Raw genomic sequence first — 18475 nt, 5'->3', positions numbered from 1 at the left:
AAGTATACAGTTCTTTGCATAAGGAGTATTTTTTGAAATTCTTTGAGTTTGTTTTTTCCCTGAAATAGTGTAGTTGCAGGACTGTGAGTGTTTGCATTTTGGAAGGGGTAGTCCTTCTAAAAGATGTTTTGATATGTTTGAAGTTTATAGTAGACTGAAATGTGCTGCCTTTTATATAATAGGTGGACTGATAGCCTAACACCCATCTGGTATTGACAGGTAGGAAGTGCCACTAAAAAGGCAGCCTGATAGGTATTAAAATTACCCTTACTGGTTAGTATATCATTTGCTGAAGAAAATATCTGGTATGTAGAAAATTATCAAATTACAATTTGATATGACAGTGATGAATATAAATGGGAAACCATAAGAATACTGTGTTCAGTGCCCTGTTCATTCTCACAGTAAGGAAACAGGTTTTGTGTTTGTAACAAAATTTCAACAAACTAAGATAGGATCAGACTGTATGTTTCTGTGGTGTGTGTTTTAAATATGATAGACCACTGTGAGGTGATTCAAAAATATTATCATTTTGTATATTTTGGGTTTTGTATTTTTCACCATGTATGTCTGTCATGCTAAACTTTGCTTTCACTTTGTTTTCTTAGTGCTTTGAGAAAAGCATGAGAGAACTTCCAGCAAGTATCAAACATGCTTCATATTTCATAATATGACCCACATGAAAGCTGAGGGATTGTTTTGTAATGAAACTCCTCTTGCAGGGCCAAGACCTACCAGCACTGTTTCAGCTGGCCAGCAATTCTTCTAAGGCTTATTTCATTAAGCATGTTAGCAGATATATTGGCAGCCTTCCATTTGTGTTTTGAAAGTTATAGCTGCATATTTATGGCCTCTCAGTCCGTAGCACAAAATCCTGGCCTTTTTGTTAATTGTCTTAGCAATTAGAACTTTTTAAAGACTAGGTCATGTTTCTCTAGCTGCACTCAGTAGTTTAAGTAACTAAATTTGTGCAAAGTTATTTTCTATCTAAATTATGATCATTTCAGAACCTGATTACTAGCAGTGGGAGTTGTGTTTATAAATGGGGTTAGGGAAATGGCATTGGCACAGAGGAGTGAAGGAGGGATATAATTTTCCCATTCAAAATAGAAATAAACTGACAGCGTTAATGAATGGTGCATGATCATCTTTTGTTCTTTCAAATGTTTTTATATAGCCGTGCTTTTCCCACACTATAACAATGATGATCATAAAACTGAAACTGCTACATAAATAATGAGAAACGAATGCTACTATTACTCTAAGTCATTTGAATCTTACCCCTATTTCAGGCAGCTCCTTTATTTAATAGAATTCTGGGATTTAATTATAAATTTGACTAGCTTTCTGCAAGTACAGTAATAGAGTGACTAATATCAATGTTTGACATTGTGTATATTTTTGCAGAACTTGCTGTGTCCCACCTCTTCAAAGCTGTTTTTGCTTATAGCTGGGGAAAGGGAATTTCCAGACATGTGTGTACAGTCTATGAAAGTAATTCAGAGTTTTGTCAAGGCCATAGTGTATTTTCAAATTCATGAAAATCTAGGTAGTAGTAATCCAACTAAATTTTTCTTCCTTCACATTCAATATTTTTTAATAAAGTCTCATTAAATGATCATCCTCTGAAAGTGAAGGACAGCTAACTATGGTGTCTCAGAGATATTTGCTTTTTAATACCCTTTACACACTTGTTTTTAGTGGGACTGGAAATAATATACATGGTGCTCATTGTCTGGGAATCCAAGGTCATATACATTAGAATTTCAGTTTGGATCAAAATAGTAGAGGACTTGTTGGGGTTGACTGGAAGTTTGAGGACATTTCCTGATAACGCCTGTTTAGTTTTTGTTCTCATTTTAAGTACTCCATTCTTTTTGCATAAAATGCCTCTAGAAGAGGTGCTCCAGCTGCTTATTGGTATTTGGCTCCTCTTAGCAGAGTGGAGTTGATGTGAAATCACAAAATTAGGTGTACTGGGGATATTGGCTATTTAGTACTAAGTATTTCATTTAGCAGATCATTTTCTGTAGTGCTGTGCTGAGTCCTTTTTTGAACCAAACAGCTCTTCACTCTGTGCTTGCTTTCATATGTAGTGTTGGAAGGTTTTTCTCCATATGAGTAAACAATAAGTGAGGTTTGTCAAAATACTGTTATCACAAAAGACCAATGGGGTTGAATGGTGGCAGTCAGGATGAAGAGCAGGTTCATCCTACAGCTATTCATGCTCCACAGGTTTCTCTGCCATTCACACCTCCTTAACTGATCCTCCTAAGCTTTTATGGTGGCAGTCAGGATGAGGAGCAGGTTCATCCTACAGCTCCACATTTCATCATGCTCCACAGGTTTCTCTGCCATTCACACCTCCTTAACTGATCCTCCTAAGCTTTAACCGTGGCCACATTTCTGGCAGCATCAATGTCCCTTTTGCATCAGCATTTACTGCAGAAGGGGATCTCATCCAGTGCCCAGCAACTGCCACACTGCAGAGCTTTAAAGGAAGAGTTGTGGTGATTGTAGGAAATGCAGTGAAGAACACAGCTGCTGTAAGTATATTGCTGTAATGTATGTTTTTATCCTTAGGCATACATCAATAACATACATTGGTAGTAGTAAAATAAATGCTAGAGTCTGAAAAATTTAGATTAGAATTTTGTGTATAATGACAAGATTTGGGGTGGTGTTTTTGTTGTTGCTCATTTCTGCTTCTAGACAAAGACGTTTCCCTTCAAGTGGTCTACATCTGAGAAGGCTGATGTTTTGAAATGAAATTGCTTAACATTATATTCTTCAGCTTTAAAATCTTCATTGTTGTCATGCCAGAGAAGTGACATCAGCACTTCTAATGTGCATCAGTTAAAGCTTTCAAAATTGGCTTGCATTTACTTTTTGTGGAGTTAGGAAGGACACATAAGGTGAGTTGGATGGGGACAGATACATTATGGAGTACAAAGGAAATAAGATATAATTCATATTCCTACTAGTAAGAAACAATGTATTGCCCAGTTTTTTAGAATAATTTGTTCCTGCAGTTGTGCTTAGTGAAGAGGAGAATGATCCTTACTAGTAACTTTTGTATGCTATGTTTATTGTCACTGCTTTTAGCTAGACAGGAAGAATATTCAAACTTGCCTATTCCCTTCTGTAACAAAATATTTGATGGTGTTGAGGACTGCCAGAGTAACAAGGGAAAGTGCATAAGTATTTCTCTCACTATACTTCTCTCAGATGAAGGAAAGTTATCCTTTTTTTTCCAGAGACACTCTTAATTATGGTTTAACTTTAGTTCACCCATTTCTTAAGCCTGTTTACACAAAGGACATGAACTGTAACCCTGATATGACAAGGAGTGCTGTGAATCATTAAAAGGTCTTTATGTCAGGAACAGCAGAAGCATCAGCCCAACACGTGGTGTTCATTTAATACCTGTAGGGAGTTGTAAGTAGATGGAGAAATCCCCTTTATAACCTGCATTTCATCATCTAGAAAATTAACTTGTGATATGTATCAGGTTTCTTAAATGGTAACAGAGATGGCATGAAAGAGACTGTAAACCATCTCTCACATAGTTTCAGTAATGAGTATGTAGCTTTGTGTGTGAGTCCAGGTTAAGTTCATTTCTTTTAATGTTTCAAAATTTTTGAAATGAACATGAAATGTTTCCTTTGCTGTACAGCTAAAGAAATCTTGCAGTGTGCTTAGTGCAAGTAGTGCAGTCACATGGGAGGTACTGACTTATCCTCTAAACCCAAATTTTCTGCAGCCAAGACAACATTGACCCAGAATTGTCAATATTGTAGCGTTCCATAAAGAAGAAATGCTGCTTTGCCTCTTGATTTGCTTTTAGGGTTCTTGAATTCCTAACAAAACAGTTCTGAGCTTTAAATAGTAACAAAATACTGGATTGACCAGTTTGACTGCAAATTAATTCAATACTAAAGCCTAAATACTGGCTGGAACTCAGCAGCTCTATCACACCCTTAAAGTACATATAACACCAGCCTCAATTTGACTGTGTAGATAAAACCTTTTTTTTAATGGATAATTTTTTAGGGCCAGTTTCAGTTTTACTCTGCACAGCTGCACAGAACTGTCTGTCACACCCAAGCTATGTAGCTCAAGGCTTGACAAGAGCAATAGTTATTACCTTTTAAATTTACTAGGTAATCCAATCAGAGGGAAAAAATTTAGAAGTGAATGCATGGAAAACCAGTTTTTGTCTATGTTATAAGATGGTAAGTTTAAATATATATTTTCTAAACAGAGGTTTGTATTTCCAGATGAAATGAGATGAGCCAAAAGTTGTACCTTTTGCCATAAGGGAGAATTTTTCAGAAGTGTTCACTGATATTTACTCCACTAAAAATTTGGAGGTTGCTGTATGTTTAGTTTAAATTTATATAGGACTGAGAGGCAGGGGTAAGTGTGGAAAAACACTCATTGTTTATAGGACTGTTTGTAATTAGAAGGTTGAATCATCCAATTGTCCTTCATATGAACAGGCTACTTGGCATCACTCAAAAATAATTAAAAAAGCAAAGTGAATTATACTGAAGAGACCTGTAGAAAAAGGTTTTTTTCACTTCATTTCTTATTCTATTGTTTGGATTTGATTTGGTGCCCAATGATAAAAAGTTTAAATTGGAAAGAAAATGCTGTCTAGTATTATTATATTCTGAATAAAATATGGGATATGAGAGGGAAAACTGAAAGCTTCACCACAGCACTGTTCCAGCAAGAGGATAAGGAAGCCAGCAGTGTCTCATAGTGCCTCTGGATCTGACAGCTCTGGCTCTGGTTGAACACTTCCTTAGTGCAGAATTAAAACAGGGTAATCCTGCATGGTAAACCACTGATGCTACTAACCCAAAAAATAAATTAATATATTGGCTGATGTACAAGAGCCTTACTGAATGCACCATTAACAGCATGAAGATATTGAAAAAGAGGTATTGTGTGGTGGTGTTTGGCTCACACTTCTCTGGAGAATATTCCTGCCTTTTGTCTGCTTCTCACTTGGTGCCAGCCTTTCTTCTAGGTTTTTCTGGGCACTTGTTAACAGAGCAGATATTTGTTGGTCTCTGAAAACAGCAGGAAACCTCCACATAAAAGGCATTATTTTAGAGTTCATCAATGAGATTCTATTTTAATCTTTAACTTTAGTTTATGTTAAATGGCAGCATCTCCTAAGTGAGTTGAATGCCCCTTTCCCACCTCGATAGACAGAAAAACACCTTGTAAATTCCATTATGGACAAAGGATCATTACAGTTGGGAACATCATAGTTAAATGGGTAATGAGTGTTCAACTGTAGCTTCTTCTTTGGTCTAGGACAAATAACATGTCTCCTGACTTTTGTCACTTTGGAAGTCGAGAGATACAGCAAGTGAAAAGGTGGATTGTAGTTATGCATATGTAGAACAGGGATTATTTTGGGTCTTTTTATGGAAGGGTGACATTGTTTCATCTTCCCTCCTTCAGTCAGCTTTGAGGTGCTAAGCCATTAGCTGTTTCCATTTCAAACTTTTGTCTATATTTCTGCAGTGTTGACTGAATTTAGAACAGGAAAAATACCTTCCTTACCTGACACTAAATCATTCTCTAGCAATTTAATTTTGACAGTGGCATACTTCTACTTCTGTCACATGGTTGTTTAATAAATGTATTTCCCCCAGGGGTTTAATATATGAGCTTTATTGCCAGCTAAAGGCTATAACAGAAAAAAATATACAGGATGCTTTAATCTGTCTAATAATTAGCAATTTATTTATGTTCTGCTTGGAAGAAGACAAATAAGCTGTAAGTCAAAGCTTAAAAAAATCTGTCTTTATAACTGGGAAATAAATTCTAAATTGTAAATTCTAATTGTAACATCGATTACTTTTTTGTCTGGATGAATTATGCTGCTATAAATATATTGTCTAGACAACTTCTTTAAGTTACTGAAGCAAAGTAGTTATTCTTGCTGCATTGCAATAGCTAATAGATAAAATACATTCATTATCTCCAAAACAAAGACAAGAAGTTCTGATTTTCCATGAGATATTTCTGACCCTTTTCAAGGCAAGAGGGAGGGGGTCAAATTCAGAATTCTTTTTATATAACATATTCTTAGCTTGTAATTTTCTTTGCTATATGAAAATAGCATGTAGCATTCCCTCTCTCCCAGAACACTGCCAAAAATGCATTTCTTTTTATATGAGGACTGAGGCTCATAGGTTAAAGTGTCTGATTACTACTGAATTTGTGGGATTTTATTGTCATCTTCGCCAGGCCTTTTTAAAAGTCCTTGTCAGAGAAGCAAGTCCTTGCATGATTTCCTCAGTTTTAAACTTGTCTTAAAACCACAAATGGATACGTATGAAGCTTGATAGGGTGATCTGAAGATTAGGTATTGCATAGGATACTAAAGGACAGGTTCTTCTAAAGAAAAATGTATTTATTTGGAAGGGCCTAATGAAATCTCTGGAGTGCAAGTAAACATAAATTAGGCAATAAACTTCTGGAGATGTTTCCACTATACATCTTTTAGACTCTGTTTCCCTGTAAAATCTTCCTGCAGAAAAGTGACTGGATAATTGGAATGAAAACTCTTCTGTTTGCAGGGATGGAGGGGCCCCTTATGATTCCCAGAATGGCTCTTCCATGTTTCTTTTGTTAAGGCTCCATTCTCCCATCTGCATTCAGACTCAGAGCCTACTGGAATTATCAGAGCCTCCTTGTTGCCTTTAAAGAGGAACAGATTAAGCTTGTATTTTGAAAAGTTTGAAACATTTTAGTTAATCAGCAGCAATCCTTCTGGTTGTAACTCTCCCCAATACACGGTTAAGTCTTCATTATTTTATTCTGTAAATGTAGCCCTTTTTAGTGTTATAACAAGTGTAATGTATGCATGCTTTCCTTCATGGAGAGAGAGCAGCCCTGCTGCTGTTGCCAGCTCATGCTCTCCACACAGCCCAAGACACCTGGGCTGCCAGCCAGGAGCTGTGCTGGGCAGTTGTCCCTCTGCCCCTGGCTTTGGTCAGTGAGCACTGAATGCCTCAGGTACAGCAGTGAGGACCTAAATCCCTCTCTGTCACAGCCAGGTGTGAAAGAGGAAGGGAGAAAATGCAAGATCTTAGGGGCAGAATCTGAGTATTCCTTTTCCTCTGAAGTAAGTGCCAAGGAAAACAGGCTAATTCTAGAACTCCAAAATAGGTTCTCTTTTTTTAACTTTTTACTGAGACCAATGGTAGCAGTCATTGGAAATTTTAGTTGTTGTTTGATCTAGGAGTTGTTTGGCCTGTGTGCCTTGCTATGCAGAGGTTTGGATGCTTCTAGAAAAAGGAATCATGGGGTCTTTATCTTTACCTATGAAAATATGTCTGAGGGATGCCGGCAAGCAGGATGTCAGCTCTTTTCAAGCATCCAGGGACAGGGAAGGTGGGAGAATGGTGAACGTGAATCTTGGAGTGGTGCTGTCAGGCTGTGGTTATAGTCTTTGTGCACTGCACCTCTGAAAGAGTACTTGTGTCCTTGATGGAGCTTGCGTGGGTTAGGTTGTATCCATGTTCTCAGGGCTGCTGCATTAGAACATAGAATTTTCACTTTCTGGGGCTGTTTCTTAACTCTGACACAGAGTTTTGTGTTTCCTGGTATTCCAGTTCAGAGAATCTGAAATGGTGATAACTGAAATAGAGATGGTAATGAACTATAAATATTTGTTATAGGTTCAGGACTTGCGTAAAGATATACCAGCCAGAATGGTGCTGTGAATTTGGGAAATACAATATCCGTGCTGCTTGTCTGGAGCAATGCTGTTTTGCATTTCTCTAAACTGTATCTGAACCAGCCTTGGAATAGGATGGACTGATTGACTGCTGCAGGAGGGTTTGAGTAGAAACTGGATAAAACTTGCAATTTGGGTGGTGTTAGGAAAGAGTACTACAAATCACAGGGAAATGTTTTTCATTATCAAATAATTTGTTGATCATTTTTCAAGATCTAAGGCAACCCATAGACCTGGGGAGAGGTGGCAGAATCTTTCACAAAGACTCATACTTCCTTTTTTTTATATCCAAGCCAGCTGTTATGTCTCTTTTCAAAATTACATATTTATGTTCCCTAATAACTTTTTTATTTTCTGTTGAGTGAAAAATAGTTTTCTCTCTGTATTTTCATTTTAAATTCCATTCATCTATAATGCGGGCACTGCATTTATTTTGCTCAGTATAAATTAGCTGTGTTACAACAGCTAAATATCTGCAATTGACCTTAATTTTCAAGTTCTCACTTTCAGCTGTATTTTTTTTAATGCATATGATTTCTAGGTGGAAAATTTAAAATACAGGTGTTTAAAATTTATCACTTGAAGAAGTTTGAGTGTTTACTCTTACTTTCATTCTCAGTAAAATTTATTCTGAAAACAGCTATTAAATACCTGTTTGTTTAGGCTTATTTTCAAATCTTAGCAAGTCCTTTAAGTTACTGCTGTGTTTTTGTACTGATGGAATGGAAAGTGTTCCCTTTTGGCCAGGTTTTCATATAGAGAATTTTCCCTTGATCTTTTTAGAGCAGTTGGTTCTATGTTCCACCCCTCCCACTCCCAGTATGTGTTTCTGAGTTGTTGTTTTTTTTAACTTCCATTCAGTTTATGGTAATACTACAACCAACAACTAGGCACTGTTTTGTTGATATAGGAGGTTTTAGGTTCCTGTCTTTTCTGTGGTGTTAAAGTGTTATTTTTGTGGAACTCTTTAATATAAGGAGTAGCTGACTAAAAATAATCTTGTGTACTGGATCTGTGTTGTGGCATATGGAGAGTGTTGTTTTAAAAGTTGCAAACTGATCACTTTGTTGAGCTTTCAGAGGAGTGTAGGTGAGCTCTTGGACTGAAATGAAGCAGCAAAATAGACTGCAAACTGAGAGGTTTGTAGAGCATGAGTTTACAAGTGAAATCTAGAAATAATCTTGTGGAAATGAATGAATACTACAAAATTTGATTGATATTTCTCCTCCAACCTATATTTTCCTTCTGACTCTTTCGGAGTATGCTGTTAATATTTATACCATGGTAACACTTGTCACAGCAATCATTTTTGGAATTCTGGTGCAGGATGTTACTCCTTCTTCCCTCCCAAAAACTTTTTGCCCATGATACTGTCAAGATACACCCAAGTATCTGTCACCTGACAGATACTGCAAAAGCAGGGGAAAATATCAAGGAAGAAGAGAAATCCCTGAGGGGAAAGTAGCAGAACCATGGCCTGGATACTGAAAAAATAAACGATTGTGAGATTTAATGACAACAAGAAAATGGACTGCGATGATATGAGGTGCACCGCAAAGACCCAAAATATGCCAAAAAAAAAACCAACTTATTGCTATTGCAAAAGCAGGAGAAAAAATCAGGGAGCAAGACAGACTTTGAAAGGAAGATATGAGTCCCATGGCACGGATACAGAAAAAAAAAAAAAATTACACCAAAGTAAAAACAATCAAAAGTTATGAGATGCTGTCAAGTGCAGGGACATGGACCAAAGATAGCCCAATTGGTCCCCATTGAAATCTTGCATCCCAGGAAAGAAAGGCTTCCAAAGGCTCTGGAAAGAGATATGATCAAATGAAATGCAACCGAAAAAAAAACCCCAAAAAATCAGAATTTTCAGAGATTTCGTGACTACAAGGAAATGGTCTGGGAGGAAATGAGATGCAGCAGAAAAGACAGAAAGATGCCAAACCTAACCTGAGAGATACTGCAAAAGCAGGGGAAAATATCAAGGAGGAAGAGAAATCCCTGAGGGGAAACTATCAGACCCGTGGCATGGACACTGAAAAAATTTTAAAAATAAAAAAAATTGTGAGATTTAGTGACAACAAGAAAATGGACTGCGATGATTTGATTTGCAGTGCAAAGGGTCAAAACTAGCCGGACTGATGTTGCAAAGCAGGAGAAGAAATTAGGGAACCAGACAGAACTTTGATGGGAAGATATGAGTCCAATGGCATATATACTGAAAAAAAATAAAATTTCACCCTAGTCAAAACCATCAAAAGTCATGAGACTTCCCTCCCTTTAATTACAGCCTGTCACAGGAATGTCTGGGAAAGTGAATAATGTGTACGCAGCAGCCCTGGTGGCTGGCCCAATGGGTGCTGGCAGTGGGGCTGCTCTCACTGTTGTGTTCTCACACTCTGCTCTAGACAGCCTGAAAACGTGATGTGCCTGGCAGGAGACATGCAGCACTTGAAAGCTGTGCTTTTGCTGCTTGGAACAGGCTAGTAGAAACATTTTGATAAATTCTCCAATGTGCAGATCATTAACGTTCTTGATAGTACTTAAAGCAGCCGTCCTGTTGTACTATTTGTATTAAGAGCATTTATATTGAGAGCAGGGTAAAATGTTTAATATTTGCCCACATTTTGATCTGCATTTGCTGTGATCTTGTCTGTCTGAAAGACTGGCTTTTTGTATCTGCATGAAGAGTCTTAACTGACTACTTTCAAATGCAAATTGCAACTTTCTGGCTCAGTTATGTTCATCAAGAAGGTTGTTTTATGTGGAATTGCTGGATGCAATAATTAATAGAGGAATTGTGTTTCCAAAGTCTTCAGCGAAGTCATCGTTAAATAAGTTACTCACTTAATCATACTTTCAAATGCAATATTTGCTGTGAAAGCAGCAAGAAGAATTTCAATTTGGAAGTTCAGTTTAAGCATTAGATGCAACCAGGGAAAACACAGTAACTGGACATGGGAATCTCATGTTGAGGAAAGGCCACCTGAAGCAGAAAGTAAAAAGCTTAAAGTCTTGTAGTATCCCTTGAAGCCTTTCCTCAGGTAGGCACAACTCCCATTTCCCCCAACTAGTTTTCTTGTCTAAATGAAAGCAGAAGCATTACAGAGGAGTGTGATCCATTGGTGGTGTGGGGAAAGACATATTTCAGAAGTTGTGTCAACACAAACATTTGATAAATTTGAGAAAGTTTAATAATATAATCAAGTACAGTTTATTTCTATTTACAGAAATACATTTCTGTATAATGGAATTTAATTTTAACTACCTTTATATGTTTCAATACATCTCTCTTTAAAATGCAGGTGCTTTACATGCTACCCATAGGCTTATCTCTTCACCGTGTTATTTGCAGTCTTAGCAACACCTTAGTAATTTGGATTATTTAGTAAACTACAAATTACATATTCAGGTGCCTGTTAGTAACCTTCTAGCTGACACATTCTGGTTGCATTTATGAAGGAAATAGAGCCCCTGTGTGCATTCCAGGATGGCAGTTTCTGCTGTAGATAGTCTGGGGCATTCATTCAGAAGAGCACCTTGGGTTTTTTTTTGATGCATGAGATTTTGCTCTTTTTGGATCACTGATTTTTATTTGTTTCCAGCTTTTTAGGAAACATTAATCTTTATTTCTTTGATTCAGGCTACTGATATTTGGTATAACTGAGAGTCAAACTGGGGTGAAAATCTATGTAGTTATTTCAAATAGTCCTTCCTCTCATGCCCCTTCATCAATGCATACACCAGAAATAACACTCCCCTGTGTTTTGAAAATAGTGGCTTCATGGAGTGTATTTTGGCAAGGCAAGGTAGCAGGTGGTGTTGGAACATTTCAGACACATGGTGAACAAGTTCCTGTTCTTGTCTGCCACAGACAGGCTCCTCTGTCTGGGAGAGGGTGGCACAGACATGTGCAGAGGAGCAGAACTATAAAAAGTCAAACCTTGAATAAGGAAGACTGCTGTGCCTGTAAGAGAATATTTCTAAGTCCATGCTTTACCAAAAGTTACTATTTCTACTTCCAGTGGAAAAAGGGGGAGAAAGCAGAAGGTAAAATAGGAATGCCTTTAATCAGCTCAAGTCCTCTTGCCTTGTGATTTAAACCTGTCTTTTATGCAGTGCCTGGGCAGATGTATGAGCAGAGCTCTTGGAAGCTGATATTGGGACTTGGATGGCAGCTCTCAGCTTATATCAGTGTGCCTCTCAACCCCTGACTCACAGCTAATTCCCACAGTAGTGAGATACTGGTTGTAGCACATTTCCTGCTCATTGGTTTTCCCCTGGCTGGGTGTTCAGCTGCAATATTTTGAACTGTATTTGTAGCATTTCTCACTGAAACTAGACAGACAACAGCAAACAGTTCTGTGACAACTTAAAAAAAAAAAAAAGCTAATCTTATGGTATATCATCTTGTGCTTTCTGCCATCATTGCCCAGATTTTGCAGTGCTTTCTTCCCGGGGGCCCTGAAAGAAGCAACAAATTCCTCACTATAAGGTTTTAAAGTAACCTGGTCATATGCAGTGAAGAAAATTTATTTTTAGACATACCTTGGTTACTAAAGCAGTTCTAAAATACAGTGGGACACAAGCCTTAATTCTCAAATCCCAGGTACAAGGCATTTGTTTGGGTATTTTCTTTTTAGGTTATATTGAATGGTAGTTATATTAGGGTTAGGACATTCAAAACACTTGGAGCAGAATTTACAGTTTATTATCAGCGTTTAAAAATTATCAGTAGTCAGAGAGTGGAACACCTCTGTTGACACATGGGACATTGTGCTCAGGAAATAACGTGCTGCTTCGTGCCAGCCTGAAGGCTTGTTGCCATTTTTCATTTCTGCTGGCTCTGAGCAGCGCTGGTGTCTAAGTCACAGCACTGTCCATTAGTCACAGGTGGAGAGCACTGTGAGGTGACACATATGTCCATGTGAAGTAGAGATATCTGGTAGGAGTATTTCATTGGGAATATACACTATTTTTGTAGTTCATGGTGTGCACAGCTGAGTGCTCTCTTTGTCTGTACTTTACTGCACACCGCATCTTTATGGACTGTGATTGTAGCAAGAGGTGTTTGGGCTCTCCTTGTGATGTCTCTGTGCATATTACACACCCTATGCAGCCAAGAGCCTTTCCAAAAGCATAGCATTTACTTTGCTTATAAAAGCAAACATCCACATATGGTAGAAGTTTTCTGTCAGCTGCTGTGATTGCTTGATTGCAAGATTTTTTTTATTTGATTCTTTGACTCCTGTACTGAATAACCCAAACTGGTGGGGAAAGAGATGATTCAACTTTGAGTCTTCTCTAGACAACTACCTGAAACAAATTTAACAGCCAAAATGCTGACAGGTAATTGTGTAGTATATCTAGTTCTGCCTCAGCAGTTATGCTGTAATAGGTAATTAGGAGGAAAATAAATTACTAAAGAAATCCCATGTATTGAGTTTGATTGGGGTGCTCAGAGCTGTTCTTGAGTTGGTAATTTAGTTGTTTGTGCGAAGTCAGAGACCTGGACATCACACTTGCACATGTTCTCAAATAGCATCATTAATTAGTTTAAAGAGTCAAAAAGGGAATTGTGAATGTTTTGCATAGCCCATTGGAAGCACTCAATGATTTTACAAATTGTACTGATTTGACAACCAGTTTTAAAGAAACAGTCTCCAAGACTCGGATGGCAGAGCAAGCTCTCACAGCTATTGGAAATTAGGTAAAACTACTAGTTTCTCACTGATCAGTCCATTTTGGTGCTTGCTTTTAATGCATTGTAGTCAATATGTAGAAGGCAAGTTTGACACGTAATACAGAAAGTATTGCTTGAATTTTGGTATTCTGAAACATAATTTTGATTTAGTACTCATACTTATTTTGATATACAAAGTATCTTTGTCAGTGCAATAATGTTTCACAGAGTTCCTGTGTGGAAAGTGGCAATTGCTGTGTTTGGTTTATGGTGGCATGAACTACTTGAGGACAGAGGCTTTCCATGGTGGGGGGATACCTGCTCGTACTATTGAACCTGCCTGTGGCACACTGGTGGGAACAGGGGAGATTAGAGATGGTAGACCCCAAATTCATATCTGACATCTGTGAGATCAGGTCACATCAGACAAGTTTGACAGGTAAGCAAATGACTTTTCCCTCAAACTGTGATGCTTGTACACTTGGGAAGCTGCAGAAAAGAGCTGGGAGTTAGATTAATGCACAGAAAATTTTTGTTAGTTCATACTTTGAGAAAGGTTCCAGTGATTCCCCTGAGATTAAAAACATCCTTTTAGAATAAGGTAAAAACCTGCCTAAGCAGAGATAAAGTTCATTGTTATTAGTGTGACACTTTCAGGTTTTAACTTTCAGCTGTTTTAACACACTGGTCTGGATTCCTGTGCTGGGCTTGTTGGTGCAAAAAAATAACTTCCTAGGTCTCATATTTTTTGTTTAATTTCTCTTACATAAGAAAGTTATTGTCACCTAATGACTATGATATGCAGTGGGCTAATAATCTGTCTCTTTCAGTTTGCAGCTCATCTAGTGAAAAACAAGTACCCAAGGGTCTGCATCCTTGATGGAGGAATCAACAAGATCAAGCCAACTGGTCTCCTCACTGTTCCCTCTCCACAAATCTAAGTGACTGAAACGTTCAGGACAATCTGGCTCAAGAGGAAGGTCCTACCTACAACACAGATATCCTGAACCTGAAGGGCATTATGGCATCTTCACAAGCTATCCTGGTGATCAGTGTCTTATCCTGCAGCTGTGGAGCCCAGGAGTTTTGTGTTTGTTCTTTAATATAGGTCTTTGATTGGAATTGATCAAAACTGAACCTCTGAGCTTTCCAATAAACCTGTTTCAGCACTGATGCAGTGCAGAAGTGCTTGGACAAGTCTGAACACAGAGGGAGGAACTTACCTGGCTTTTGGTGTCTTATATTTCTGTGGAACAAAATTATCTGGCACTTGATGGCTCTAAGGTGCACTTAGATTATTTGAGAAAGTATTTTACTGTGAATATTGAAAGTAGCAAAATGAAACTGTACCATGTATATTGTGTTCCCTAAGTGTGTGTTCCCTAATATTTGAAAAGTAATTGCTGTATCTTCTGACTTGCTTTATTTCTGAAGAAAGTGGTTTTTTCATCCGGTTTGGAAATAAAGATGTGTCCTGAATTGAAAGGCACTGTAAGAGCACCTGCTGATTCAATCCAAAATCTATCACAAGATGGAAAATTTCTTCTAGTTTCTGGTGAATTTAACAATCTATTTCTATAATCATATCAAATCTAACAATTTCTGGAACAATTACAGCTACCAGAAAGGTGGGCTTTCAACAATACTGTGTCTTAAGAGTATAAATTATTTATTCCTAAAATAATAGTGTGCTTCCATTTTAGCATCTCATGCCTTGGAAGGAAACATTGCAATTTTAATTTTCATGTGAAAACATTCTAGAATTATCACTCTTGTATGAATTGGAAGTTGAGAGTTTTCTTTGGCCCTCTCCTCTTTCAGCTAGTGGTGTCAATTTTCTTGGGGATTTTTTAGGTCCTTGAACATGAACTTGAGCACTGACAGACTGGGACAGCAGCCTGCTTTTGAACTGGACTGCATGCAGGTGCTGCAGATGAGTGAAAGCAGGCTCCCACAAAGGGCATAGGTTGCTGTGCAGTAAAGATGTGGGAATCACTTTGCAGTAAGAAGCCAAAAGCATTTAAAGCACCAACAGAAACAGGAATTGGCATATCTCTTGCTGAGAAGCTAAAAATAAACTTGATTTGGACAACTACCACCTTTCAAGAGATGTGGGGAAAAGAAACCCCAGCACTCTATTCCTCCAGCTCAAAATCCCATGTTAGGTTTGCTATCTTGTCAGGTCTATTATTCTAAAAATAATGCTGGAGATGGGAGGAAGGCTAGGAAAATAAAATAATCTGTCTTCAAGAACGCTCCTTGAAAATATTACATTTAATCCAGGAAAAGTAGTTATGATAATGTAAAACTGTCAGTATGGCACAGAAATTAAATGGGAATGTGGAAGAATGTGTTTTAGAAGACAAGAAAGTGTTAGATTTATCTTTTTACATTTTTAAAGCTGGGAAAAACTGATGCAACATGAGGCTTAATAATCACTGAAGTGTGAGGATTAAAGTGTATTTTGTAAAATTAACAAAATGACACCAAAGACCTGTTCACCTGGTTGCAGTCACATACCACCTTGCATTGTGAATTTGACACCCTGCTCTTTTATTAGAGCATCATCTGAAACATGGCAGTTTCCACAATACAAGCTCACTGTAGGGTAATGAGGATTTGCTCTGGAGATGGGATTATTGTATGCCTTATTTGAGGATTTTATATCAGGAATAGGGGATAGTTTTAATGTGGCAAACAGAACATTGCAGCAGCTAACTATTTTGGTTTTTTTCTGTCACAGCAGGTTTCCAGAACTGAGAAGTCTAAGAGAGAGGTGGGCAGTGAAAGGCTGGGAACACTTTCTGTAAATCACAGGCAACCTGATCACTTGTTCTGTGGAGTTTTTTAGTGTTGGCGGTTGTGCATTTAGGGGTTTGTGGTTTTGGGAGGGGGTTTTTGAACTGAAACTGTGGAAGATGAGACTTTGTGAGAGGTGCTGAAAGAGGAAGTCTTCATTGTCTTGGTGGGGCAAACAGAAGGTTTTCTTGAGCTTTTTAAAGATTTCTGGAGGCTGAGATTTCCAAACACATGTATTTCTAGAAGCATGGTTTGTCCAGCTGTACCATTCTCTGGTTTAGACTGCAATTGGATGCCATAACGATTTAATAGGAGAAAAAAAATATATTCATGTTCCATGTTGGTGTCTTCTGCTGCTAACATAAAAATATCCTAACTAAATATTTCCCACTGTTGGGCCTGGAAAATGCAGCCTCTCTTAGTCTGTTTTTTTCTACCATTTTAAAATTTTTCCTACCACTTTAAAAACATCCTGAATCTGCCCCAGCCACCTGGGCCTATAGCTTCCTGCCAGAACAGCCATATTCCCAGAGGGTACCCATGTGGGCTTCTAAAAAATGCAAAGGAATTAATTTTCTTTGGCAGCCTTAGACCTGTTGATCATTGCAGACTATGGAACAATTGCTGCTGACACTGGAGTGTCCTTCTTCAGACAGCATACAGTCCTTTGAGCTTTTTATTGCAGTTTGCATCTAAGTTCCTTGGGATTTATTTTGTTTCTACAAGTGGATATTTGTCCTGTTCGGTTCACTTCTTTTGTAGCAAAGTCTAAAACTGTTTATTCTTATCCTAGAAACCTCCCTTCCTGCACCCATTTTTTTTCCCTTTGTCATCCTGGTTTCTCCTAGATGCCTAGGTTCTCTGTGACCAGGTGTCCTGGGTTGACTGTATGATGCTTTTATCCCCAGTAGTCTTGTTCTGTTTATACTGAATAAAGGGTACCTTCCCAGTTCAGGATAGGAACAACTCACAATGCAGCAGAAAGGAGGGAAGTTACAGTGTTTGCTCCACTCTAACTTTCACTAATCTGGTTAGTTTGAGATATTTCTGGTTTGTTGATTTTTGGGGAGGTTTTGTTGGTTTTTGTGATGTTCTGTTGTTATCTCAATTTAGCATAGGTCTTCCAAATTCTGTTCTTCCCACTGGTAGTCTTTTTTGGCAGAGTGTTCTGGTAGACTCTTCCTGGTATATCTGAACTAGAAGCAGTAACCATAGCAGGTGGGCAGATGCTGATATGTATTCTTTTGTTTAGATAATTTCTTTTTCTGATTTCCAAGATGATCTCTAGAACTGCTAAGGGCTAAATAATTTGTCAGAGTGGGTGAGAGTGAAATTTTCTTCCTTTTTCCCAGTTTAATCTGTCCTTAGGCTTACTGACAAGACCAGTGCAATTCAATGTGTTGCCTGGGCCTTTGTGCATTCATGATCTGTGTAGGCATCACAAAGTAGTGTGATCTTATTTCTGTGACCTTCTGGACATCAGTATCTACACTTCCTGTGATATTTTGGCCAGATAAGGAAGATGTTTATTAGAGTATCTCTTAGCTGGACTTCAGAGCTGCACCACACAAAACTCAATAAAACAAAAAAACCCAAATGACATGACTTAGTTCTTCAGGAGCTGCATCACTGATGTTGCTTCTGAAGGAGGTACTGTGAGAGCCTCTTAGTTCTGTGGCCTGAGACATATTTGCTCCTCTTATTTACAGGGTGTAAATGTTGTACAGAATATCACTTTTCAAGATTTAATTTCTGTTTGTGCTTTTAGTAGCTTATCAAGTTCCTTCAGTTAATATAAAAAATTAGGCATGTCTTTATTTAGCTTTCACAATGTTCAGATTGAGTTACTAAGAGGCCTGGGAATTGTGTGGGATTGAGTAAATCCTTTTAATCTCCCATTTCTTTTATCTTTTCTTTGCTGATGAGTCAGACTGGCCTCTCCCATTGTTACATTAGAAACTTTTTTGTCATCAGTCTTATCTTGCTATTTTTAATTCTTTTTGTTTGGCCTAGCTTGTGAAAATTGACTGAAAGAAATGTTATTCTTCCCAAAAGTGTTTATTTCCAGGAGAAGTAATGAAACTTAATCTATGCTGATTTAGCTAACGTCAGATTTGTATATTTGACTAGAAAAATTACAGATTTTCCTTTATCTTTGAATCCTAAGTTATAATGCTGGTATTGTCAATCTTTTAGGTTTCCAGACTTAGTAGAAAGCT

General features: G+C 37.8%; 1 protein-coding gene across 1 annotated transcript in view; it reads left to right on the top strand.

Annotated features, from left to right (window-relative positions):
- The window catches only part of TBCK (TBC1 domain containing kinase), an 89151-nt gene extending 74209 nt beyond the window's left edge, over positions 1 to 14942 (top strand). The window contains exons 25-26 of the mRNA XM_039710383.1: positions 2387 to 2546; positions 14288 to 14942. Coding sequence (XP_039566317.1) covers positions 2387 to 2546; positions 14288 to 14398 — 271 coding nt within the window. The 3' untranslated portion in view covers positions 14399 to 14942. The remainder of the gene's footprint in view (positions 1 to 2386; positions 2547 to 14287) is intronic.
- The last annotated feature ends 3533 nt before the right edge of the window (positions 14943 to 18475 follow it).

This window comes from Passer montanus, unplaced genomic scaffold (assembly GCF_014805655.1).
Source record: "Passer montanus isolate IOZ18808 unplaced genomic scaffold, ASM1480565v1 scaffold23, whole genome shotgun sequence".
Taxonomy (NCBI): domain Eukaryota; kingdom Metazoa; phylum Chordata; class Aves; order Passeriformes; family Passeridae; genus Passer; species Passer montanus.
Note: the sequence above shows the minus strand (reverse complement) of the source record. Positions and strands in the feature narration are given on the sequence as shown.